We start from the raw sequence: 26,954 nt of genomic DNA on the forward strand, positions 1-26,954 counted from the left end.
TAGTTCCGAGAGGCACCACAAAGAACAACCCTACTGATCCAAGAAACGTTCATACTTCTTCCTAGCATGGCTCCAACCAATGTTTCGGCTTGTGACGGGCTTTTCACAAGGCAAGAGGGGTTCCCCAAGCGGCGTTCAGGCTGTTTAGGAGCCGTACATCCCAGGCAGACACCAAATTTAGCACTTCAAGCAAAACGCACGGAACATATAGCCTCATCTCGTCTTAGCATTTACACAATTCAAGACAAAAATTATGGGCATGTTAAAGAATCACCCTGTAACATTAGACCAATGAAAAATACTACAAACCACCAAGGTTTGCTTGCCAGATGCATCAATGACCACCACCTGTGCTGCAGTCTCCATAAACATCACATCAGGTGCATTAGGCCTGATTTCACAAGCCGATGTACCCACGTGTTCAACCTACCAACTAGTGGAGTATAGCTCTCCTGTCATTTACAAGGATCCGTATAAACCTGAAATAAGGTACCATACAATCATCAGCTAAAGCGGTTCAAGGGATCCACTTTTTAGCCTCTCCATCCGTGCTTGCAATCCAGATAATGCCTTCTCATCCATTGGAAGAATATTGGTTTGTGTTGGTGTTTCCCCATCAACACGTTCTCCATGGAGCACATTACCATTGATATGTGCTAATGGTCGGCCTGAACCATCCAAACTGCCAGCGGCAGCAGCAGCTTGTATGCTTTTCATCCGCTCTCTGATGGCATCCAGTGTCCCCATTGTAACTGCAGGAGCTGGTAAAATTTAATTATCAGATGACAATTACCAGTAAGCCTAGCAATGCACCTGGTCATGCACATGTATAGAGAGAGAGAGAGAGAGAGAGAACCAGCTGGATATCGGTCCATCCGATCGTCTCCTAAGTGAGGCCTAAACTCTGATGCATCAGTTTGACCTCTCAGAGAAGCTGTTGACCCAACAGCATCATTGTCCACATATGAAGCAGCAACATTTGGGTGTATGCTTTCATTTTTTGCATTGATCAACTTCGTGTGTACAGGAGAGAGGGGTCCAAACTTTGGGGATGGAAGAGTTGCTATGGGAGGTGGAGTGGACATGGGAAGGCTAGAAGGTGTCCTTCCAGCTACTGCATTCTTCTCCATCTGGATGGAAAAATAACAGAAGACCAGATACAATAAACACAACTTTCGTGGTGCCAATTAGAGGCATATTGGGAATAATAACTGCTAACCTGAGCCAGCCCATCTCTGATATATGTTCTAAAAGCCTCACTTGCATTTTGGAGCTGAGCAAATATATCAACCTATGAAAACCAAAGAATTTCAACATATATACAAAAGAACATGAATCAGAAAAGTCATGAACAAATGATAATTCAGAGTATTTCCAACTAAGGTATTTACCTTAGGGTAGAGTTGGGTAATCCGGTAGAGTTCATATAGTCCAATTGTACATGTTTGCTTGTCACCAATTTTCTTAAACACTGCAGCAAGCTCTTGCTAGTGCAATTCAAAACAAAAGAACTCAGAAGCCAATAAGGGCAAAATAATAGGTGCATAAAAAGCGACAAGTAAAAGTTGAAACATGCAAGGTAGTGGAATGTCAAAAATGGTTAAAAGTGCAAAACTCAATAGTACCGATGGTGAACACACCTTCAATTGAGCATCTGCTGAATGGGTTGTAGGAGTTGGACTATTTGAAGCAGTGTCACCCCAATGTGTTTGTCCCATGGGGCCAGATGGAGTCAACATTCTAGCAGCTGCAAGAGTCTAAATATACAGAGATGTATACAAGGTCATAAATCAGTTCAGATAAAATCACAAATACAAAATTCAGGTTCAAGCTTCTCTACTCAAGTATACCTGAAGATTTAGGTCAATATAGGCAAGAATGATAGGCTGAGGTTCTGTGTCTATAGGTACCATAGAGAGGTGACCCTTTATAGCTGTACCTCGGAGTTTCACGAGTTCATGCAGAACAGTTTTAACCATCCGTAGTGGTTTGTCATCAGCTCCAGCCCTTAAGTTCAAAACAATCATTAAGAATTAGAGCCATGTAATTCTTCCATCCATAATGAAACAATTGTTAAATTGCTCAATTCACAAGCAAACAAAAAAATTCACCTCCTCCGTATCTCTTCCATCCCCAACTCTTGCAGGTATACATGAATGCTTTGAAGAATACGGTCAAGATCGACTTCATAAATTGTGCTCTGTAATACCTGTATCAGCCACATTCGATGAAGTGAAAAAATGCACTGGACTAGATAAAATCTTTGAATATTTTAGAAAGGCACCTTGGTTAACTTAATTAAACATTTAACAACTAGATCTGAGAATTTCTGATTCCTGGTAACGAGAGCTTCAGATGATACAGGAGATGGCCACCTCAAAGAGTCCAGAGGTCTCAATAAATTAATTAGCACGACGAAAGATGATGTTCTTTCTGCATTATCCTGCTCAAATATAGACACCAAGATATAAATAGTGGAGAAATGCAGACAATTAAAGGTAAAAACAAGAAAATTACGAACCAGAATTTTGAGCATTAAAACATTAAGTGCTTTCAGCAATTGGCTACCATCATCCATTAAAGGAACTCTTTCATCCAAAAGCCAAAGAAGAAGTTCAGTGATCAGGTTGTCTAATGTACTCTCTTTCACAGCATGAGCTAGTTTTTTGATCTGGAAGGTCTGCAGCAAAACCAATTGTTGTAAATTCTGTTCAAGACTGAACAAAATAGAGAACAAGAAATCCACTGAATAATATATACCTGCATAAGTGTATTAAGCACATATTTGCAAGATCTTGATGAAGCTCCAGAAAGGCTGAAATTAAAGGTATTAGGGACCTGCATAAGTTGACCATTAAGATCAGCAGAAAGACAATAGCACCTTTTGCAGAACATAATAGAGAAAAGATTCAACTACCATTGTGGCTAGGCACGAAACTAATCTGTCTGCATCTTTAACAAGATCTTCAATTACACAGCTGTCAGGGTCATTTGAGACCTGCGTTAGCTCATGGCATATAACTTTCATACCTTCAACTGACTGCACCAAAGCAAAAAATAACAAATCGAAAAGATATTAGAGCAACAAAGGCATCATTAAAAGTAGCACATGTTATAAACAGAGATGATCCTCTACAGGCCAAATTTAACCAAGATCATAAAAGAACCAAGCCATATTGACATTGTTCACGACAAATCCAGTTTTGGCCGATTTCTCAGCCTTATAGTCAAAATCAGCATAATCAACTCCACCACAGTTGGTTGATTTTGGCTAATTCTCATCAATTTAACAGCCTCAAAAGAAGAACATGAAGAGCTAATCAAGGAGTGTACGGGAAAGAAGAGGGAACCAGAGATAAAGGAAATACATAAAAGACAACTATGACCGTGAAAGACAGGGTACATTATTACTGCTTCATTTGTTATTTGTTAAGAGAGAAGCAAAGATAAGGAAATACATAAAAGTCACTCATAACTATGACCGTGAAATACAGGGTACATTATTACTGTTTCATCTGTTATTTGCTACAAACGTTGCATTGGTTGTCTCATCCAAGTGGCAATGCATCCACAATCATGTACATCAAAAAAGGTATAGAGTGAGAAAACAGGATTGACAATAAATAAGGAAGCTTTCTAAGAGAAGGAAATATCAAGAGATTGAAAATAAATTCCAAATCCTATCTTTCTCTCTTCAGTTAACATTATTTTAATTTTCCTTTTAATTACCCCATATTTTCCTGCATGGTGATTAGAAAAGCATTAGAGTCATGATAGGCACAGCATCTTCAAAAGTGCATGTCACCTCATCTCCCCCAAGAAAAACAAAATAGAAAACAACTTCCATTTCCTCCAACAAAGACAATAAAAAAGTGTAATCAGCAAAAAAATCATAAATTAACCCTTCTAAATTACCATGACCATAAAATGACTCCATGACAATGGAAAGGAAGTACTAATAGTGTTAAATTTAGCTAACAAACCTGCTCGGGCAAACCCATTGCAATAATATCAAGAGCTTCATGCCAGTCAGTGGGACCATTTGCACCAGCAAATTGTCGAGCTAAAATATTTCTTTCATCAGAGTGAGCATAAGATATATTTTCCCTGAATTAAACAGTTCATAATCAGCCAAACAGGGAAAAAGGGAAAAAAAGAACAAGTCATAACATGCATATGTGGGAGCACCTCATGCTTATAACCAGATTTCACACCTTATTATTACATTTACGAAATATCACACATACCTTGCTGCCATTGGAACAGAGACAGAGCGTGAGTAAACTTCTCCACTCTGTTCTGCTACATCTAGCCTGAGATTGCAATTAATGTACATGTTAGCATAGTATGTTAAAAACTTAAAATTGGTACAACAGTATATACATATATTTATAACAGACAAGACATTTCAGAGCCAAATATATACACTGTCTATCATAAAATTACATAGGACTACCCACTATTTAACTCACAAATTCTCATGAATACCAGACAGATATCTTTTCCACATTTTCTGAGACAATGCACCATGTAAAGAATTAACATGAAACATAACAAATAGTTGAGAATCATGCAAAGTAACCATATATATGGAAGCCCTTTAAGATCATTGTGTTAGGAAAACTCTAAGGAACAATAGAGCCATGAATCAAATTTTGGTTGTACTGGTTGGTACTGACTGGAATTTACCATGTCAGTCAAAGGCTAGAGTTATGTCAATCAAAAGTAGTGCTAAAACATCAGATTTATTGTGAAAGTTTTATTTTAAATTCATCTTTTTTACATAGAAGACAAATAATGCATAAGGTTTTCAAGTGGGTTGGAGGTGATTACTCATGTAGGCAGAAAAAACTAATTGGTCTGTCTAGTCAAACTTCACCTAGGAACTACAGGACAAGCAAAGCAACTAGCTGATCACCCAAATGCTGAGACAACTACTCCTAACTAACATTTGCTGTAGCTCAAGCGCTAACGCACAAGGAGGATATTACCGATGGCATGTCATGCTTGTTAATTTGGAATAGGCCAGCAGTCCCATTGTGTTTCTCTTCGAGAAACAGCTTCCACAAGGTCATTCAAGAAAGGTAGATGCCAAATAAGATTAAAAAAAGATAAACTTTGTTTTCAAGAAAAGGAAAAGAACATGTATTTTCTGAACAATTTGAAGAAAATGGTCAGATGTATATGTATTTTCTGAACACTTGGAAATTCTTTGTTCATTAAATTGTCACTTATTGTGTAAAAGCATTAAAAAATGTAGTTAAAATAAAACCCTACACATGGAAGATCTCCATAATCTAAGTTCAACCCATTCATTATCATGGAGAAAGACAAATTTAATACAAAAACTGAAAAATCAATTTCTACTATTTTCTTCCTAGCGACGAAATCCAAATAAAGAACCTGGATAATTTTACTGGGGAACAATGGGTAAACCAACCGGTGTATTGTTTTATAGACACTTTAATCAATAAGCATTTGAAGATTTGAATAAATTGAATGATATTAATAATAATCTGACAAATGGATTTCCTACAATTTTTTAACTTCAATCAAGTAAAACTCAAAAGGTTTGACTTATAAGCATAAATCAAATGGGAAAATCATAAGATGGTTTAACCTAATAGGGCAAGATTATATTAGACTTTCTGTGAGACAAGTGAGGTAAATTGAAAATTAATCGAGTAAAATTTTGAAGCATACAATATAGCTAAACGTAAGTCAAAAAAATACTTGAAGCCTATCTATCCACAACATATATAATGGATGTCCCAAGAGAACTAATATATCTGGAATTTGCCGTGGACCTAAGAAATACACACAAATACATACATTCATATATATATATATATATATATATATATATATATATATATATATATATATATGCACAAAGGGTGAATGATAAGACAGATCAATAATGAGAGAGACCCATTCTCTCGGACTGAACGCCTTAAAGCAGCTCTGGCATCACCAGGCTTTCCTTCCTTTCTTTTCTCCATCTCCCTAGCCTGAACAAAACACAAAACATATTGAGTAAGAAAAAGAAAAACAGCAGACAAGTAATCATTAATGGGAAACATCTCTAGCAATAAAATCATGACCTTTCCTAGCTCACCATTATCCTGTCTAAGACAATGATATTTCTATGCCTCCCATGTCAGTCAAAGCATATGACGGAGAAGTATATACTGACCTTCCATTTAAATCTATCATCAAGCATACTCCTTTGAGCATCAGATAGCTTCCCAACATATCTCCATACGTCCTCCCCTGTTCAATAGGTATAAATCTAAATGCAGGTATAATGAGGCACCAATATGGTACTTTTCTTTAATTGACAAGTATTATGAAAGGTGAAATCAATTTGTCACAAAATCAAGGGGCCTCAGTTACAAAAGAACAATCCCAGGGATAGTTGTACACTCAAGGCACAAAAGATGCACACCAAGATTTTTGTAAGCAGTAGCCATTGTGTTGAGAGCAGCTTTCCTAATTTCACCATCTCGTTCTGATGTTAACCCAGCAACAAGCTGCAAACATTTCAACTGTCCAATCTGCAAAAAGACAAAAAACAATAAGCATTTTGCACAAGGGCAAGACTGCAAAAGTATGATAGTTAAGGTTGACCTCAGCTCCATAATGATCAATTAAGTATTCAATAAAATCGACACACTCTATTCGAGTTCGATTGTTCTTTGAACGCAAGCCTTCCAATATATATGGAAGGAACTTTGATGCTGAATAGATAATAACAATTTGCTTCATCATTTCACGCATCTTCTCCCTGACCTTTTCAATGTTATGACCAGACTGCATTGAAAAACAAGATGAAATTACCCCACACTGCAGAAAGTGATATACAGAAGCTACAGAATAAATTCTGATAAACTAGGATGGATAATTATAAAATATTGTACATGATCAAATTATCAAGCAAAAAAAAAAAGAGTCAGTAATCGAACCGAGTAAACTGACATGCATTCGTTAGATCAAAATTTAAGCCAAAATAAGCATAAACAAATGAACCTTCTCTGCAAGGCATGGAAGAAACATTGCAGCTTCTGCCTCAGTCAAAGTGTAACCCTCATCCTTTAGAACACCAAAAAGCTCAGGAAGGAATTCAAGCACCTACATGTCATGTTTAGAGAAAAGATGCATCAGTACTCCATATTATAAACAGTTGCAACATAGCACCAAGAACCATAAACAAACAGGAAATTATTTACCTTCAACAAGCAGGTTGTGTTGGACTCACAAAACCGCAATACAAACCACCTTAAAAGTATGTCAAGTAGTTCAATTATTTCTTTCTTATTTGTTGCTAGAACCTATAATGACCAGAAGATGGGTAAGTTATTCAGATAATAAAGTACCTACAAATGATACATGCACAACATTGATAGTCAAAAAACTATAAAGTCAAAGGACCTTTTGCAACAATTCAAGTCCATCTACTTGCTTCTTGAAATCTGTGCTTAGAAGTCGTCTATGTAGGTCTTCTCTGAAATGCTTCACAAAATCATACTGCAGTAAAAAGTTTTAATATCAAATGATAGGAATATTTTATTTTTTATAAAAATACATATAAATATACCATTGTTGAAACAAATTTTTTTTCTGCATTCCTAAACATCATATACTGAGGTTTCTGCAAGCCTCACACTGGCATGGCCCACATGAATGACCATGTGCCCCGCCAATGGAGCCCACCAGCTTGACCAATCAACTATGCAGGGCCCTGAAAGTTTTCACATAAAGCTCTATACCACTAGCCATATATTCAAAATGCAGGGACTAGACATGTTAATGACATAGTTGCGGTCTTTATTTCGACATACAGGCTTTCCATTTGACAAATCTTTTGTTGCTATCAAAAAATTCATCAAACATCATCAACCAAAGAAAATCATATTGACTTTGTCTAAACCTGTGTGGTAAAACAAAGAACTAATTTTCACCTTCAATGCCATATGTGGTTCATCGCCCACCTATGTTAAATAGAAAAAAAACATAACATCCCCATTTTACTCCAATTCTGAACCTAGCAGACCTACCAAATATTTATTGAAAAAAATCAGACAAACATAACAATCATGGAGAACACTTTCTTCATCCTATGCGATCTCTGCAATATACATTTTTCTATGCATACCTTTCTATTGTGATTACTAACAACTGGTCATGGAAGTATCCCACCACACCTTTTAAAATTCTATATGGATTCATGTGCCCGATGTTCCAAATTATTTCTGAAGTTTGTTTTGTCTAACTGTGCCCATTACTGGTTTGCTAGATCAAACTAGGTAGAGTATTTATGTTACAGTACAAATAAAAAAGTGGACAGTTTCAAAATCCATTGATGTAAAATAAAGAATCCTTTTCCAGGGTTGGAGACAATGCAAGAGAGAATCCATGAATAATCACTTGTAAAGATACTACCATATTCAATTGAAATATCATCCCTTCTCACAGTTTGTAACATTTAAATTTGACTCTACATGTGATTCTCCTATAAGGAGGGAAATTAACCACAGAATTGGAATTGAACAATATATTAAACTGGAATCTTGGCAAACATTGACACCCTTCAATTTATGCAGCATCAGGCACATAACTACATATTGCTGGTGAAATCTTAGGCATTGCATCTTGTTAAATTTTCATCAATTAGGTTTCAACAGTGCACAAACAGAAGGTACTTTTCTGAATTTATGATCAGGGAAGCATGAGAAAGATGTTTCTGATAGTAAGCTTTTCTGAATCCAATTGTTAGTTAATGTTTGGAAATCTTATTCGACCACTGTGCATGAAAGGATAAGATTGCTGGTCAACATAGGGAGCAAAAATGGATTGGATATGTGATAAACATCTGTATCCAGTTCTACTTAGTGAATATGAATTCAGATATGGATGCTAGACCAATAAAACATTTTGTAACATCATTCATTCAAAATGGATGCACAACAATAACAAATTCAAGTTAGATCTAAATGGATACAGATGTGATATTCACGAATTTCCCATCAATAAGAAAAGAATCAACTCAAACCTCATTTTTCTAAAAAGGAATATGAAGACTTGAAAGCATGTAAAACAGAAAAATGAAGGATTTAAGAGAAAAAGAAAAAAACTAATTAAACATCTTTCCTAGGATCATACAGATAATTTTATACTCATTTATATATTCGAATACTTTGATTTTTGATATCCAAAGATGGATAGAATTAAATCAATAGATGTACCCACATGAGAAAGATTTTCAGTAAATAAATTCTGACATGAATACAGATCAACATAGATATACCCTCATATCCAAAACCTACTCCAATGGTCATCCCACCCCTTTCATGACAAGCTAAATGTCATTTTAACTCAACCGCAAAACATCTCAAACCAATGAGAATAGCGTTCCCATATTTGTTTTTATAACTGTATGTGATAAGGTACAAGAAAAATTTCAGATCAGAGTTATTTGAGATGCAAACCTCCAGATCCTGAATTTGCTCTGGACGTGGCTCCTCGAACTTGAATCTTCGAATAACAAGCCTCTCCCTATCTTCCTGCAAAGTACCCATCATAAATGATAAAGCTTAAAATCCTAGCAAATATGTTGATATTATCTCCACCATGGAAACACACCTTATTTGAGTCCTTGATGTTAAATAAAGCCTGTGACTGGACTGCAAGATCTTGAGCAGAAACAAAAGGGTCAAGTTTTGAAGCCCTAGTTGGAACACCTCTCTGTCAAAACAAAAACATAAAAGTAAGCACCATCCCTGGTAAATATTATCTTACGACCAGGAAGAAAAAACACACCATTGATGTAGTCTTGGTGCCAGGTCTAGAGCCACGGTCATTGCTAATGTTCGATCCTGGTTTTCCATTCTTTATGATCGGTTTTGATGCCAGACCCATGGAAATCAATCTTGTGGATTCTGAAGCTTCTAAAGATAGCAAACAAGAAACAAAATTTTAAAAAATAAAGTTGAGAGATAACTAAATTTGTAAGACAGGAGACTTGCAATAAGATACCTTCAGTCAGACTAGAAGGCTTTATCCGCTCAAGTACAAGAGCTAAGGCAGGCCCCTTTAGATCCTTCATACACTTAGTAGCCTAAGCAATTATGACACAAGATATACATGTTACTAATCCAGGACATCAAGGTGTGCAAGAGAAGAGGGAAGGAGGAAAGTAGGTAATGCTAAATTCACATACTGCCTCTTGTCCACAAACCCTCAGCACTTCACCTATACAACATTCAGCAGCCTTTCGAACTTCTGCTGATTTATCCTGAAAAAAAAAAAGAAACCCATCCACTATTTATAACACATCTTTCTCAAGGTACGTGTAACTAATGCATCTCTAAGTTAAGACCCACAGTCAAAGCAGCAGCAGTTGGCTTTAAGAGGTGTGAAGCATCAGACAAATCGTTAGCTTTTGATAAATGCCTTGTTAGCCAATCAAAAAGATCTTTTCGCCCCTCTGCCCCTAGTTTTGAATCAGCCAATGCAACAGTGATGTAAGGAACCTAGAAAAAATGCAGACAAACATGTTAGCAAGAAATAATGGGAGAAAGCAAGTTAAAAATCACAATATGTCAAAAACGCACCATCTTATCCAGGTGAACAGCAAGAACCCATGAATCTAAGGTATTTAGAGTGCATTCTCTCATATGCTTTTTGTTATCACCGAGACATTTCAGTATATCTGACAAAATTCCCTTTATAAAAAGAATGTCAGTTATTACATCAACAAGGCTAAAAGGTCCCTTGATATAAGAAAAAAGAATTTTTGTCGAATAGGACTGCCAACCTTGCTAGATTTCTCAACAGGAGAACCCATTGCAGATGCAAGACTTCCAATGACAGTCAAAGTTGCCATTACCAAATTTTTATTGCTATCACATAGACGGCCTCGAAGAGCACCAAACAACTCAACTGGTAGTTGGAGGAATACAATAGGCATCAACATCAAAATGAATTTGTTGATATTTGTAAATCAACTTTAAGAACATAAGGAGTACCAGTTCCAGAAGGTTGGATACGTTTATGTGCTTCTTCCAGAATCTTGTTAATGGACTCAATTGACTCCAAACGAACCTATAAATCCAGCGAAACATATTTAGACTGCATTATATCATGAAGACTAAGAAAGAAGATTAACAAAATAAAGCCATAAAACCTCATACTTTCCAATCAGGACTCCCTAGATCTTTCAATAGATTAGGTGTTATCTTTGCACTAATATCTTCGCGTGGCAGACCATCAGACCCAGCAGCAGAAATAGATGAACCAGAATCTAAGGCTTTTACTGCCTTCTTGGGAGCTGCAGCAGCACCCTGTCAATTACATAATAAGTACCAGAAGCTTCGACTCAAAGAACTCCAAGGAGAAGTCATATTCCAGCCTTCATTTTTGTACCTCATATGGGTTCTTTTCATACTCAGCATCCAGAGCACTTAGAAGAGCAGGCTTGACATCAGTCATAAAACCCTTGATATCTGCAAGGAAGCAAAACTTAGAACACTGTTTAGGTCTTGACCAACCAAGCCTTAAGCAAGCTGAAGAATTTTACCTGGGCCAACAAACTTATGTAAGGTTCCAATAAGTTTAATCGTTGCATTCCTTGTCGCAGCAGTACTGGATTGAAGCCCAATATCTTTGCAAAAATCAATTAGATCCTGCAACCACATATTTTTACAGTGAAGATAAACTTAAAGAATTTTTCAGAACACCTAATGGAAAAAACTCCAGATAGTACCTTTAGCTTTATGTGGGAAACTCCAAAATCTTCAACAGCAGAGACCATCCATGAAATACCCTCACTAAGAACCTTGGGGTTCTTGTGATCTTTCATGATTTTGTACAGCTTATATGTCATGGAAACAGCTTGTGAGTGGTTCAAGTATGACCAGGTGAAAACAACATACATGAATCTTGTAAGAAATGTACTCAATCCAATAACTACTTACTCTATCAAAAATAAATCCTGGACCAACTGCTTCAGAAAAAGTCGTAAGGCACTTCATTGCTTGGGAACGTGTTTTAATATCTGCAACCCTTTCGCTAATGCCTGTCAACATGATGCCTCCCTCAAAAATTACTTAATTGGTTATCACTATAATTCTAAATTGAAAAGAAGCAACAGTCAAGCCACTTGTTAAAAATCACATAAAGGTCAAAAAGAAAATACTTTTTTTGTCAAATGCAGTGTCCATTCTTATTTCAAAAAATTTGTATGCTTCAAGACTATACAAAGACTGATGACTTGGACAAGAACTAGTGGTATTTCTGGGCTTGAATCAGACGAGGCTCATTGAGGCCGGAGCACATTCATGTCAGAGTATAGCCAAGCCTTATGAGTTTCCAAACCTCAAATGGACTGATCATACAAGCACAAACCAGCTTTTCTAAGATTGGCTAAAAGAAAATTAAAAAAATGTTACCACTTTATTGAATACCTAAAAGGCACAGCACCACACATCGCTTAGGAAGCCTTTTCACAGTGGAAACTATGTATGTGATGACCTCAATGACCTGTTGTTGGACCTGTCCCACAAACATTTTTACATATCAAGAAAAGCATATGTCAGTGGCTAGCTTTTCAACATTCATGTGAAATTACCTGTACGTTTTTCTCACTCCATCCAGGAACAGCACATAAAAAACGAATCAAAATCTCAGCAGACTGATCAAGATTCTGAAGATTCTCAACCTCCTGCTTCAGCAGGCCAACAGCTGTCAGAAGGCATAGTGTGTTCAGCATTCAGTTGATCATGTATGGAAGGGATGGGTTGTTTTAGAATCAGAAAAATAAGATATTAAAATGAACAGAAGATTAATCCTCCTATGTAAGGACAAATTACCTACATAGACTAGACAAGCAAATTGACAAAAAAAGAGAAACAAACGTTAGTGGAGATCCTCTGGCAAAAGGTCATATTATCTTACAGAATTACAGATAGCAAACAAAATAAAGCAAGGGCTGGCCACATAAAACACTATCCTGATTTAGTTTTTCAAAGCAAATATACATTCGGTATTATTAACAACTTTGAGCAATAAAAGAACTGTTGGTCTAATAAGAATTTTATCCAAGAACGTTGAGCCACTTAAGGAACAACATATGTAAGTGCAGCGGCATGGGCCATTGATGGGGTCATGACAGTTGCATGTCATGCCAAGAAACATGATTATAGCTTGGCAAAGGGTACAGAGATACCAACAGCATATTACGGGCTTGGCATAGGGTCCACAGAACACCATACCTGCCACCATCACATTACAGGCATGGTATATACCAACTGACGTTAAGTGGCAACTGATGTAAAGTGGCAGCCATCATTAAGCAACATCGCCATCGCAGGAATTCAGGAATTTTAGAAGGAGATTTTAAGATTAAACGATAAATTCTGCACATTAAATACCAACAAAGTAATTGGAAAGAATGAACTAGCATCCATTAACTTATGGCCTGAAAAAAAAAGCTTCTAGTCATATGACACACAAAATGATAGAAAATTCCCTTGCTTATGATACGCAGTAATGCATACAGCATTAGAACATGAGGAGATCTTTAGCTGTTTGTTCTAGAAAAATAAACATAACTAAATGGATCCTTTTTTTTCAGTTATTAGGGTCGTGGATACATAAATGAATGTATCCTAAAAGAACATCAACAAACTTCAAACTGCAGGTATTGACAAAGACTAGAAGAGACCACAAAACTTGAGTGGAAGTACAGAAATACATATTATTGTCAATAAATTCTATGGAAACAACAGCAAGGCATAGTGAACAAAAACCTTCAAGGCGTTCCTTCCAAACACCACTCTTCAGCTGGGAAATAGTTTCGGCCTTTATAAGAGAACCCAATCTCCCTTCAATTTCCTCCAAACTCATTTCTCCTGGCTGATATTGACCAAAGTAAATTGAAAAATCAGTGCTACACTTTTTTTTGTATTGCATGTGTTCCAAAAAATACAAGATGTCTTCTATTTTTAAAACAATTTTATTTTCACATCACAAATTACCTCAACATCTTCGGTCTCAACTGATCCTAAAGCTTTTGATTGTCCTGCCCCATCGGCCTTTTTCACATTGGTCTTAACTGAGACACTTTTCTTCGTGGCCGTCTGATTAAACAAAATTATTCAATTTAATCATATTAGTAATTTGATCTAACAAAACACTTGTTACATAGTCATATCCCAACTCACCCCCACCTGAATGGGCTTCCTCCCACTAAGCATGCTTACAGCAGAACGCCTCACAAATGAACTATTGGCGCCCTGTACATGCAATGACAACAAACATAATTACTTTCTTACATTAAATATTACTAAATAATATATTGCACGCATCCATAGTACCAATGAGTCATATGAAAAGGGGGACTTGGTTATTACAGATGAAATTGCAAATGTACCAACATCATCAAGAAACAAGGCAAAAAATGTCTAGTTTTAAATAATTAAATGTGTGAAAAAGTTTATTTTCACTAAGTGTATGATAAAACAAGTGACAGATCAGAAGAACAGCCTATGTGTAATACAGCTTCAAACTTGGTTTAGTCAATTAACAAACCAACAGGCATAACAGATCACTGACGTTGATGAAATGGGAATTTGTGTTCTCTTTAAGTATAAAAAGTTGATCAAAAGGGAAAAAAGATAACTGATCCATGCACAAATTAATGATAAATAAATGAGTCCTTGTAGAAAATGTACAGTAAAGAAAAGTATAATTGAGTACAAACCTAAAGAAAATTTACAGCTTGCAGAATTAGCTAACATGCACATTGACATTTATATAGAATAAAATGTCTGTATGCAATAGTCATGGAGACATGAAAGAACAAAAAATGAAATGAGTAAGCAAACAAATTAGATGCATCTTGCACAAGTATCATGAACATCTGGAAACTCACACAAAGGTAATTAACAGTGAGTTGCTTAGTTTTTCCTTTTCTGATAAATTAGTTAAATTGCACAGAAATAAGAGGCTAATCATAGCCACAAGGAAGTTGAGGCAAGAGCCTCCGCACCTCAATCCTTATACTACAAATATAACATGAAGTGCCTCTGCACCTTGAATCCATACACTACAAATCCAAAAAATATAATTTTTAGGATTTTAGCCTCATATGAATGGAACCATGGCCTAAAAGATGAGCATTAAAGTCACTGTTGTCAAAAGCGCTATGTGCTAAAAGGCGCAAACATTCCATACCACCTGATGTATTGGTTGCTTGTCCAAACAAAACAGGCACTTACCTTACAAAAACTTTGAAAATATAACAAAGCTTATAGATAATTATTAAAAAAGAACTTCAATGAGACATTGAGTTTTATATCATTATATATGCAAATGATTACCACTGAAACATCAATTACATATATTAAATAGAATTTTAATTGATATAAAAATAAACCATAGCCATAAAGAAAATCAAAATGTAATACCTCCAAGCAAAAAATCAAAGTTCAACCCTACCTAGTTTTGATGATGTGGCCTTGACAACCATAAGTTCCATGGTGTTGATGGAGGAGAGAAGAAGAAATTACAGAGGGAAAGGCACGAGATGCGAACGCCATGACAGCGGAAGGAGCTGCCGTGCACAGAAGAGAAAGAAGGGGAGGTTTCTGCATAGTCCGCAGCTGAGCACGAAGGAGAAAGATTGGAGGGGAAAGAAGAGGGAACCAGGTGGCAATGGCAGTAGAATCTTTGTAGAGGTGAGAGGAAAGAGTAGTAGGGATGAGAAGAAAAAAGGAAGTGAAGAGCAGAGAAGATGCACAACAGAAAAAGGGAGAACTGGTCAGCAACGTTGGACCACCAAGATCAGCAGCAGCAGAAGTCCAACAACCCAGACCACAACATTTTCAGATAAGTTAAAACATGTGTCATATACTTCAAGATGATTGTCATCTACATTTATATTGATTACAGTATGCGTATGGGAACACACGTTACTAAATTAGGCTTCTATACATAAAAATGTGGACGTCGATATGTGTATGGGAGCATACATTACTAAATTAGGCTTCTATAGAAAAAAATGTGGACATCCGAGTCTGACAAATATTGCCATTGGTTTACCATATCATTCAAGTCTCAGATCATTCCAGCATGGCTAACAAGTTCTGGCTAACAAACTCCCATTCAAATTATCTAGTTTTATGTTGTCCAATGAAAAATAGGTAGATAAAACAATAATCACAACCAGCATGGTTGTGCAAAGGAGAATAAGAAAAGAAACTTACCCCATTACTGGATATTCTGGTGGTTGAATTTAAGATTGTAACTGGCAGCAAAATAATCAAAGATAAGTACGACAAACATCAACAAAAACTCAAAACTACCAACTCAACCAAAATGTAACTAGATTTTCGCACCTTCTCCTGAAGTAGAGTTCTCACCACCACCAGAGCTTCCAATCAGATCTGAGAGTTTCTTTTTTCTGACATCATCAAGTTTCTCTAATGATCTTTCTAAAGGTCTCATGCCAACCATCTATAACAAAGCAATAATTCCTCGTTTAAACTAAGAAATAGTTTTCCACTGGTGAAAAAGATACAAAAATGCACCTCTCATATGCAAATACCTTAGCTACAGCTGCCAATGCAGCAAAAGCAGCATCTCTCACTTCAGGAGTACCATCATTAAGGCTCTGCAAATTGTAATTAGAAAATTGTATTTAAAGGCAACAGATGCAATGACAACTAAGTTATGTTGTGGTGTTCTGGTAAGAAATGAACAATTCTTCCTATCTAACCTCCAGAAATATAGGTACATAATCCTTATGCAATTTAAGAACAGTTGCTTTGTTATTTGTCTCGATACAGAATGTGACCCAGTTTAATGTTAATGAGCGCACATGTGGAACCTTATTCTTGATAGCCAATTTAACATCTGCAGCAACAAGCAATTAATTATTCAGAAAGCAGAGAGAAGCTAACAAAGCTAATAAGACAGCCTGGTAAAACTTGTCAGATGACAGTCAAAATTTTGCATAATCAAATATCAGATTAGATACCACAGAGTACATCAAAAGTTTAGTTGCAACTTCCTTGACAATAATATAAAGGTATAAGTTAATTACCATAAAAGTTCCATCTGTTTTCGACAAAATGACTTAGATGAGAAGCATAAAAAAGATGAACAGGACAAGCTGAAATTCACACAATTGTCTGTGATGTAGTACTATATTTGTGCAGTCCAAATTTAATTTTCAGTTATTTTACCCTAAAAACATAATTGAAAAAGCACCTAAGCAAGATAAGTCTCAAACTTGCTGGAACTTTTTTTAAAGGAATTAGAGTATCCATGATCAACTATTTTGCTCCCTCATTATCTGATCAACAATCAGGGTGGTCCTATTCTTCTGTTGTTTAGCTGGTTTTCCTTTGACACCAGCCCATTGCATGGGATTAAAGCTGTCTTATCTCCCCTGTAGATAGATTGATAACTAGTTGCAATTGCTCACGGCACAAGGTTGCGATCATGATTTCTGACTCATTTTCATGGCTTTTAAAAAAGAAACGTGCATTGTTCAATCGACTTTTTAATTATGTTCAAGCTGAACCTGCTAGGTCATGCTACGCCAAAAGGCATCTTAGTTAAGACTCAAAACTTTTTCTAATTGTTAAAAACTGATTAAAAAGTAAATATTCAGTCCAATTCTGCCAACAATTAGATGACAATTACAGGATTAAAAGTGAGGTAATTTAAATTCTGTTATTGGTTACTTTTAGTGTCTGTTTCTGAACACATACTCATGGTAATCAGATCTTAAAGTTCAACATTTTTCGATATGTTTATCAATATAAAAACATATAAAAGCATTCATGCCATGATTGTATCTGAGCCAGATATTAAAAAGTTTAATAAAATTCTAGTTACTGAAAACGCATCAAGGAAAAGATATATAAAAGTCAATTGCACAAATGAATACAAATATTGAACAGTTTAGAATACTTTACTTTGTAAAGTTATAGCTTGAAATAATCAAGCATTCACGTCATGATTGTATCTGAGCCAGATATTCAAAAGTTTAATAAAATTCTAGTTACTGAAAACAAGGTTTGAAATTTCGTACCATACCGGTGTATCGAGTTTTGCTCAGTACGATATGGTACGTTGTATGACGTACTGAGCGGTATGCCTATATATATATATATATATATATATATATATATATATATATATATATATATATATATATATATATATTAAAAAAGGCATACGTTGCCTCGGCAACGTCACCTCCTCCTCTTCTCCTCGTCTGCGGCATTCAACGAAGAAGGCGACAAAGACGTCGAAGGTCACAGACGTCTCCGGCCTTCAGCAAAGAAGAAGGTCGCAGAGTCGCAAACGAGGCGATGAAGGAGACCGTCTCTTCTGCTGCTCTATCTACTGCCTCCCCTGATCCCCGCACCTCCAGATCCTCCTCTTTACGACTCTCCTCACTGTTACCTCCTGGATCGAGATCATCGAGAGAGGGCAGCACTGGATCGGGATCGAGAAAGGGCATGGAAACAAGTTCGCACCGAGGTTCTACCGATTCTCCCTCTTCTTCGAACAACCTCTTCTTCTTCCTTCTTCGATGCTTCTCCCTCAGTCTCGCCACAACCAGGCCGCTATATCAAGCAAGCCGACTGGTAGTGGCGGTCCGCGTACCTATTCACGGGCGGACCAATACATACCGTCTAGTACGATTCGAAATTGCAAACCTTGACTGAAAACACATCAAGGAAAGGATATATACAATTCTAGTTCAATCAAGCATTCATGTCATGATTGTATCTCAGCCAGATCTTAGAAAGATTACTAAAATTCTAGTCACTGAAAACACATCAACGAAAAGGTATATAAAAGGATTCAATTGCACAAATGAATACAAAAATTGAACAGTTTAGAATAACTTTACTATACTGAATAAAGTTATAGCTTGAAATAATCACAGGGCACAGTATATAGAAAACAGTACATACTAACTGAAAATGCACAACTGGAGTACGACAAGCATCACCTACTATCTCGCATACAATGGAGCAGCATAATAGTTATTCAAATAAGACTCACCTTCAATAGCATCAGCAAGTGTCAAACATCCAGACTTGTGCATTCCTTGAAGAGCTTGAGTAAGAGCCTCTGTCATAACTGGTTTTTTCTCCTTCAACTTTTCCTGGTAAACGAAACATAGAAGTAAATGTTTATGAGCCTGTTGCATAATCAAATTTCAAACAAACTGTAGGTCTGAAGAAAGAGGACTTTATGAAAGAAAACCATTCTACAATAATGAAAGTGTCTGGGACCTCAATATGTTAAAAAGGATGACAAAAGGGGACTTTTAAGTACTCACAAGTAGTAAAGGTAACAGAAATCGTGAGCTTGCAGCAAAGTGATTCCTCAGACCTTTTGCCAGATTTCCTACTGCTTGAATTGCCTCTACAGAAACAGCTAGATTCACATCTGTGACAAGCTGCAAATATAGCAATGTGCACAATATAATAAACCTGTAAAGGATGTGTACCACCTTAGCAAATAAAGCCATTATCAGAGCCATGAACCTCATTTCAAATATTCGGGCAACAGAAAGCAAAACTTAAGAAATTTTGTTGGTGCTACGGATTACAGAACACTCAAGTCATGAAGTTCGGAACCCTAAACCAGAACATTCCATCAAAATTAAAAGTCATACAGAAATTGGGTCTACAATGAACAGCAAATTAGCCAATACCAAGCCATGGAATCAAGTCTATATGCACACCATAGTGGTACCTTTTTGAGGGTCCGGCAGAGTTCACTAAAATCACCAGGAGCAATTCTTTTAGTTGAAGAAAGTTTAGTAAGCTCAGCAACAGCATCCCTCCTTTCAGACCATTTAACAGCTTTCTAGTATAACACGATGGCACACATGATTATTCAGATAAAAAGACAAAGAAACAGCCTACCAATAAAGACCTAATATTTCAGATGTACAATCTACCAACATATAGAATAGGCAGAAAACAACATAAGAAAAAGAACTAACCACTCCATCCCAAAAGCCAGACTTATCCAAAGGTGTCAAAATGTCCACAGGATCAACAAGCTCGTATTCATCTATTTCTTGAGGGGCTGAAAGATGAAATATATTAGCACAATTTGTGAAGCAAACAAAAAATCCATTTATCAAAATGGAGAATTTGTTCAAACTAGCAGCCAAATTTATATTAAGTAGCAAAAGAATATTTTTAATTCCCTTACCATCCACAGTAGATTCTTCAGAAGCACCAGCACCCAGAGTTTCAGAAACAACTTCTTGTTCTGGTTCCTTGTCTTGCTCAGATCTAAAACATATTTTAAAAATATATATTACTCATAAACAAAAACTAGCTAATTTTTTAATATCCCCTTTATTATGAACTAATTGCAAAAGGAAATAAGTCTTGCTGATCTAAAAACAAAATAAGTCTTGCTGATCTAAAAACAAAATAAGTCTTGTTTATTATATCGTACAGAAATGATATAAAAACTAAAAAACAAAATGCACTATTAGAAGTTTGAGCATCCAAACAGCATTATGTCTTTGCAAGTTTTATTTATCCATCCTAAAATGTCTACTGAAAATATTTTCATGCTTCAGACATATGACAAACATACAAGTTAAAATGCAACATACACATTAGCCTAGTCACCATATCAAAATATTGGATCATGACGTATATAATGTCTGATATCCAATTTATAAGTTAAAGAATAAAAACAAGGTGCATGTGCAAGTGTGCCAAGGACAACCGAAGAAAAAAAAAACATTGGGAAGACCTAATATTTGATGAATTTGACCAGGTTTAAATATTTTTAAACCAACATGAAGATTTAAAATAGTATATTCAAAGGTAATTTATATAGCATAGCCATCACTACTACTAATGAAAGTTCAGCTCCATAGACAAATAGATGATAAAGGTTTATATTGCACTGGTTATCTTAAAGTACCAAAAAGTATACTTTCAATTAGCTCTAAGAAACAATATTAACAATTACCAAAGTACAAAAATAACAAAACATTTAATGTTCCAAAACTTATCAGAGCTAACGATACTTCACTGCTGCAGTGACTATTAAATGTCAAATGATAAAATAAAAGGAAAAGAAAGCTCCGTTAGATCGTGAGAGAAGCATAAAAATGAAAACAATCATTTGAAGAAAAATCACATCAAGTTTAGCACAAAGAAACCACTGCAACATGTATCCACGGACACCTACTTCCCTAAGCATACTTAAAAACCTTGAGTGTGCCCTCATGGATATTTGAAGGATGTTTCCATGCTAAGTTTTGAAATGAGAACAAAAAGTTCTTCACCAATTAGTGGAAGAGTGCGGATTATAAATTTGGACAAAAAGAACTGAAATGATTGTACAAGAAGAACCAATTGATACAAGATACTGAGAAAGCATCCTAAGGTATAACTCTTAGTTGAGTAATATTCAAGTCAAGTCTGAGATTAAGTTGTATTTTCTACTTTGTGAAAATTGTGGATGATTTTTGGCCTTGGCACCAACTCTCTTATTATGATTTTTTCCTTTTAGATAGTATCATATCCTTGGACTCTCAATGAAGAGAATTAGAGGCATCAAGTTTGTTTTGCATGTTCATGTAATGACATCAGGTCATGCGATCAAATTATGTAAAACAAAAGCTGTCTGTTTTGGGCAGGACACTTCGGTGGCTATGAGGCTAAATCTTCTCAAGATATCCTCCTCTTCTGTTAGGCATGCGCGGCCTTTTTTTTTTTTTAATAAAATTCACTATTTTTCAGGAGAGGAGGGGAAGGGGTTACAAACATCATAAGTTGTCACATGGGAGCATCTTTTATATTTCTACTTTTTTTCCCAAGTTACTAGAGGAGAAGAAACAGCAAGCTGAACAAGAAATGTAGAAGAAGTCAACATTGAGCATGATTAAATATTGTAGGGATTGATTGAAAATTTAATCCCTAGAAGAAAGTTGAGATTTGATTAAGAATCTATAAAGAAAAAAGTCTATAACAGAAAACATTATGTAAAACCAAATTTTATCTCACAAAATAGATGTGGGAGCAAATAATCCCTAAAAAGTAGGACAATCAATTAGATTTGATTTAAGGTTCATCATTTTTCTTGATTGTATTTTCCATATTTCTTTAGTTTTTCTTGTTCTTTTTATACTCAAAATGCTATTTAAGGAAAAATATATATATATTTCATTGAACAACATGGCTAAACAACTGAATTTTTTTTAATTTCCACATATGAGTAGTGTCAGACCACCATCCCTAGGAGTGACCCCCTAGAAACTGGGCCAATTTAGTAATTATGCCCGATAGAACAATTGCATCATCCACATTTGGAACATGTGGAAGTGTGAAGCCTTTATCCTAGGAGTTAATCCATGAGGCTAAGTGAGTGATATTTGTCCCTTTTCTTCTTCATTAATCTCATATAATATCTTCTCTTTTTCTATTATACAACTATCATGTTCAATATAAAAATAATATATTTTCTTTGTTCCAAGAGGTCTGTCCGACACCAAAATGCAGGTTTCCAAACACAAAGCCTTGTATTTGCAAATGTTGCATTTACAAATGCATGCATTACCTTGGGCATAGGCTCCAAAAACACAAGTTCCAAATAGCCCTAATTGAAATGATCTAAATCATACTTCCATGACAAAGGGGTATTTAGACTGTTGTTTTTTAGTTAATTTGGTAATTATGTAAAATTATGGGGTTTTAGTTTCTACGCTGTTCGTTTGAGTGACTTCATAATCAATTAAGTTGATCTTAATTTAAAAGCCCTACATTCATGGTTTGATATAAAGGAAATGAAACCTAAATATTTACAGAAGGTTTCCTAATCATATATAAATGATTAATAACGATCATATCCAAAAGAATCTTCCTAAACAAAAGACAATTACTGTTCCAGACTAAATTCAATAATCATGAAAAATATACCACATACCTCCTTCAAGTTTTGAGTATAATGCATAATAAGAAAGGAATATGAACAAACATCCATTAAATCCTTGATTTAAAAAAGCAATGACTAATTTATTGCATGTAACATGCTGATACTCCAGTATGATTAACTGTTATACTCTTTCAGAAAGGTCCTATTTGATCTCTATTATAAAATATAAATATTAGACATTCAACGAAGAGAGAGCATATTAGTAAGATAACTTTATGAAACAAACTAAATTTAATAACTAGATTACCTTATTTTTCGAGTAGGCCGAGCAATTCCAGAGACATTAACAAGCTCTGCTTCCAGCTCTTTTTTCTTCATATGATTAGAAAGGTTAATTCAGCAGTACATATTAGCATTAGATCATGACAATTAAATGACCAGAATCTTACCATAGTATCTCGCATTTTTTCAAATAGAATAGACTTTACTGGTTCTTTTCCAATCCAACGACATAGTTCAAGAGTAAGCCCTTTTGAAGATGCCCGAACATTCTGATCTTGGTGATCAAAAAGTTCAGGAAGCATTTTAAGAATTTTCTTCGGAGGAACCACCTTTGCCCCAAATTCACTAGAGCAAGCAAGTAAAAGGAATGTCAGTTCTAAAGATCTAGAATGAACGGAAACCTAGAAGAAATGAAACATAGAATAAGAATGAGTTTGATATACACCTAAGAGCCTGAAACATCACATCGATTGCAGGCACAACTGCCTTAGCAACTTTATTTTTTATTGCTTTCTCCATTGCTTCCTGAGATTCAATATAATTGACTTCAGAAAGTTTGGTAAAATATACTGAAAGATTCCAACCAAACAACCATATAAGTCATGGTGCACAATGAACTAGGAAAGGACCACAGAGCATAGGCATCGGCAGACCATTGAGAATATTACTACTCAGTCAACTACCATCTTATTGTAGTTTAGCTCTTAAATGTAATGAAGATGCATTTCTAATCAAACCTAACAACAAGAAAATTTGCCAGCAATACAAAATATATAAAGCAACACAATGATAACAACATAAATTTAATGCTAAGGTAGAAACACATAGGTAGCTTTTTTTGCCTTCAATTTAAAAATATTCTCCAACCTATAAATCAGCCATCACCCCAACAGTAAGAAAAGTCACAACCTCAATACCCCACCACCACTCATTCAACCCCCAACAAACATAACACCCCCCTTACAGGACACACAGAATGCACACATGTATACGTGCAGACATGCGCGCGCGCACACAGCATGTCCATGTCCATATGCATGTGGACTTGGACGTGCACATTAACAGTCATACCCACAAGTGGAGGTGCATGCACACACACTCAACACACAACACATGTACATGCCGATGCAGCCCACGTGGATGCACACAAACTCAAATAAACATTTAAAATATTAGTGGGAAAATAAAAATAATTTGAAATATCTTATATGTAGCTTTTATACCTAAAATGTAGCTACATAATCAGCACAGCATTACGAGATGACTGGTTCTTGGATATTACTTGCAGAAACTTACCCTCAGAAATCACAGTGATATAACTGGTTTTTCTGTATTTTGGGGAATGCTCAACAGTAACAAGAGCTAGAAGAAAATTCTTTAAAAAAATAATATTAATCTAAATGAAAAGTTTAAACAGCCATCTTCAACATAATCTACAGCTTATAGCATAATTAAGTGTATACACCAGAATCTGATTAGAGTCTGCACAATGTCACATTTTCAAGAAGAATCTATAATAACATACCAAAAAGGGAGGTTTGGTACACAATGCCGCCACCAATGCACCATATTTTCAATATAACAATGCCAACCAAGAAAACATGAAAGAGAATTCAAGTCCCTTAAGCATATAATTTTACTATGTTCTATGTGCTGACTTGTCTTGAGTTTTTATCAGTAAACTTCCGATTGATATCTAATCAGTTTCAAAGAGTGTAATAATCAATAAATAATAATTAACTAATATATCTGACAAATCTCTGATTTTTGCCCATGCTCACTGGAATAAATACTGATACCGGCTTTCTAGCCATTTGTTCCCAGTATCTCTGTCTCTGATCGAGCACGTGTATAAAAGCTGAAACAGTTAAACACATGACTGTTCCAATATTCAACATATACATGATACTATTTAATCCTACTTCCTCCTTATATGAAGAAGCAAATACTTCATTTTTAAATTAGCCTATATACCAGTTCAACAGCAGAATGATATACAGATTCATGAAATCCATGATTGTATCCATGCATCAACAGGTTAACATCCAGATTAGAAGGACAAGTCAAGACTCCTAGTCTCTAAGACATTTGGTGAGAAGTTATCATTTGTATCTTCCAAGAGCAGTGGCCAAAAGATGAGACTCAAACAAATTCTGGAGCTGAATTACTCGAGGAAATATCAAGTTTTGCTTCATATATAAATTATCAATGTTAACAGTTAATTTGTATGACGTTATGTCACTAGATCAGTTAACGGAAAAAGAAATAACAGGAACAGGAATGCCAAATGGCAAGAATGAAACTCAAGATTGAACAGATTAGAAACACACAAAGCATATTAAGCTCTTATTCCAAGCTCAGAAGTGAATCATGGACAACCACATGACAAGAAATCTAAACCAAACATAGAGCTCACAACAGTTGAAGCCTTGCCTATGTTTATAGTTTGGAGTTATATGCTAAGAAAACTCTATAAAAATAAAGAAACAGGGACATATTAAGCTCGTATTCCAAGCTCAGAAGTGAATCACGGATAACCACATGACAAGAAATCTAAAACAAACATAGAGTTCACAACAGTTGAAGCCTTGTTTATGTTTCTAGTTTGGAGTTATATGCTAAGAAAACTATAAAAATAAAGAAACAGGGACACATACGCCAAAAATGCAAATGACAATAAGAAGCAGAATGCCAGTTCATGCTTCACAGAACTGGTCAGAATTGTCTAGAAGGACAGTTACAATCGAAAGAATATAAGCAAGAAGCAATGTTTTCAGCAAACACTGAGAAGGGTGTCTATGGAAGTTATTCCCTTCTTACCAAGAACACTTCGGTTGCCTCCAACTCCACCCACAAAAGAAAGGCAGTCTGTGCTTTCTCTACTGTCTTCGGCCTGCCGGTGAGACATTTAGCAACGATGGAATCACAGACTTCCTTCGCATACCTACAACAAAATAGAGAAATAACTCCATAAACAATCCGGAGGCAATACTGTCGCCAAAACCAGTATCAACAGAGAAGAAATAAGCAACCTCCCAGCATCAGCATCCGCAGCACGCAAAAACGCAATTAGGGCATCCAGCGCCTTCTCCTGCACTGGCGCATTGGAATCCGCCACAGTCTTTCTGAAGAGAGGCCCTAATCGACAAAAATTCCAAATCAATCAAAACTAACAGCTTCAGTCAAGATTCAGTAACTACCTAGTGACAAAAAAATCAACCTACAAAATTCTGTTCATCCGCGTCACCACTCATCCACCCGACCAAGAAACCCACAGATCAAGTGGAAGCGGACACGGAAAAGGCCAGAATAGACGAGAACGAACCCGATCGAGACAGGATCGGGGCTTACCGAACTCTTTGAGGCGCGGATCCTTCGGATCGGTGATGGAGTCGCAGAGTGCGGCCAGATCGATATTGGCGTCGTTCCGCACCTTCCAGTTCTTATGGAGGAGCCGCTCCTCCCACGGCAGCTTCTTCGCCTCCTTGAGCAACTTCTCGTCCTCCGTCGACATCGCGCCGCACCCCTCCTCTCTTCACCTTGGAGGAAATGTTCGCGGACCAGCAGAAATACTTGCAGATCGGACCGAATGGGCGACGGCTTCGCCTCCCGTCGTCGCTTCTCTTCTCGTGATCCCTTCACCGGCGAGTGGAATGGGAAGAAAGGGAAAGAAAACAAAAAAAAATAAAATAAAAGGAATGAGGGGGGAAGAGAGAAGAAATGGGATTGGG

At 36.1% G+C, this 26,954-nt stretch overlaps 1 protein-coding gene across 2 annotated transcripts; it reads right to left on the reverse strand.

Moving 5' to 3' along the window:
- Positions 1-260: 260 nt before the first annotated feature.
- On the reverse strand, positions 261-26,954 carry LOC103974309 (protein MOR1). 2 transcript variants are annotated; one of them, XM_009389101.3, is made up of 54 exons: positions 26,575-26,954; positions 26,256-26,361; positions 26,044-26,167; positions 23,669-23,748; positions 23,391-23,568; positions 23,249-23,313; positions 20,254-20,336; positions 20,039-20,124; positions 19,786-19,899; positions 19,367-19,486; positions 19,087-19,189; positions 16,778-16,914; positions 16,607-16,672; positions 16,398-16,515; positions 16,266-16,306; positions 14,229-14,294; positions 14,037-14,138; positions 13,809-13,914; positions 12,629-12,741; positions 12,465-12,552; positions 11,976-12,076; positions 11,765-11,872; positions 11,579-11,684; positions 11,425-11,504; positions 11,193-11,342; positions 11,028-11,103; positions 10,817-10,941; positions 10,614-10,724; positions 10,383-10,532; positions 10,220-10,294; positions 10,036-10,117; positions 9,820-9,947; positions 9,643-9,744; positions 9,489-9,563; positions 7,432-7,527; positions 7,230-7,331; positions 7,030-7,131; positions 6,631-6,813; positions 6,449-6,557; positions 6,197-6,273; positions 5,932-6,011; positions 4,248-4,313; positions 3,984-4,107; positions 2,918-3,040; positions 2,761-2,838; positions 2,522-2,680; positions 2,285-2,443; positions 2,112-2,209; positions 1,851-2,007; positions 1,641-1,757; positions 1,392-1,487; positions 1,220-1,291; positions 857-1,130; positions 261-761 (listed from the first exon to the last, which is right to left on the reverse strand). In XM_009389101.3, exons 1-54 carry the CDS (start codon positions 26,735-26,737, stop codon positions 508-510), a joined length of 6,054 nt encoding a protein of 2,017 aa, XP_009387376.1. In that variant the 5' UTR covers positions 26,738-26,954; the 3' UTR covers positions 261-507. The 2 variants fall into 2 exon arrangements, with proteins under 2 accessions (XP_009387376.1, XP_009387375.1); XM_009389100.3 differs by having other exon boundaries at positions 14,223-14,294.

The sequence above is a fragment of the Musa acuminata genome, chromosome BXJ1-2, assembly GCF_036884655.1.
Source record: "Musa acuminata AAA Group cultivar baxijiao chromosome BXJ1-2, Cavendish_Baxijiao_AAA, whole genome shotgun sequence".
NCBI classification, from domain to species: domain Eukaryota; kingdom Viridiplantae; phylum Streptophyta; class Magnoliopsida; order Zingiberales; family Musaceae; genus Musa; species Musa acuminata.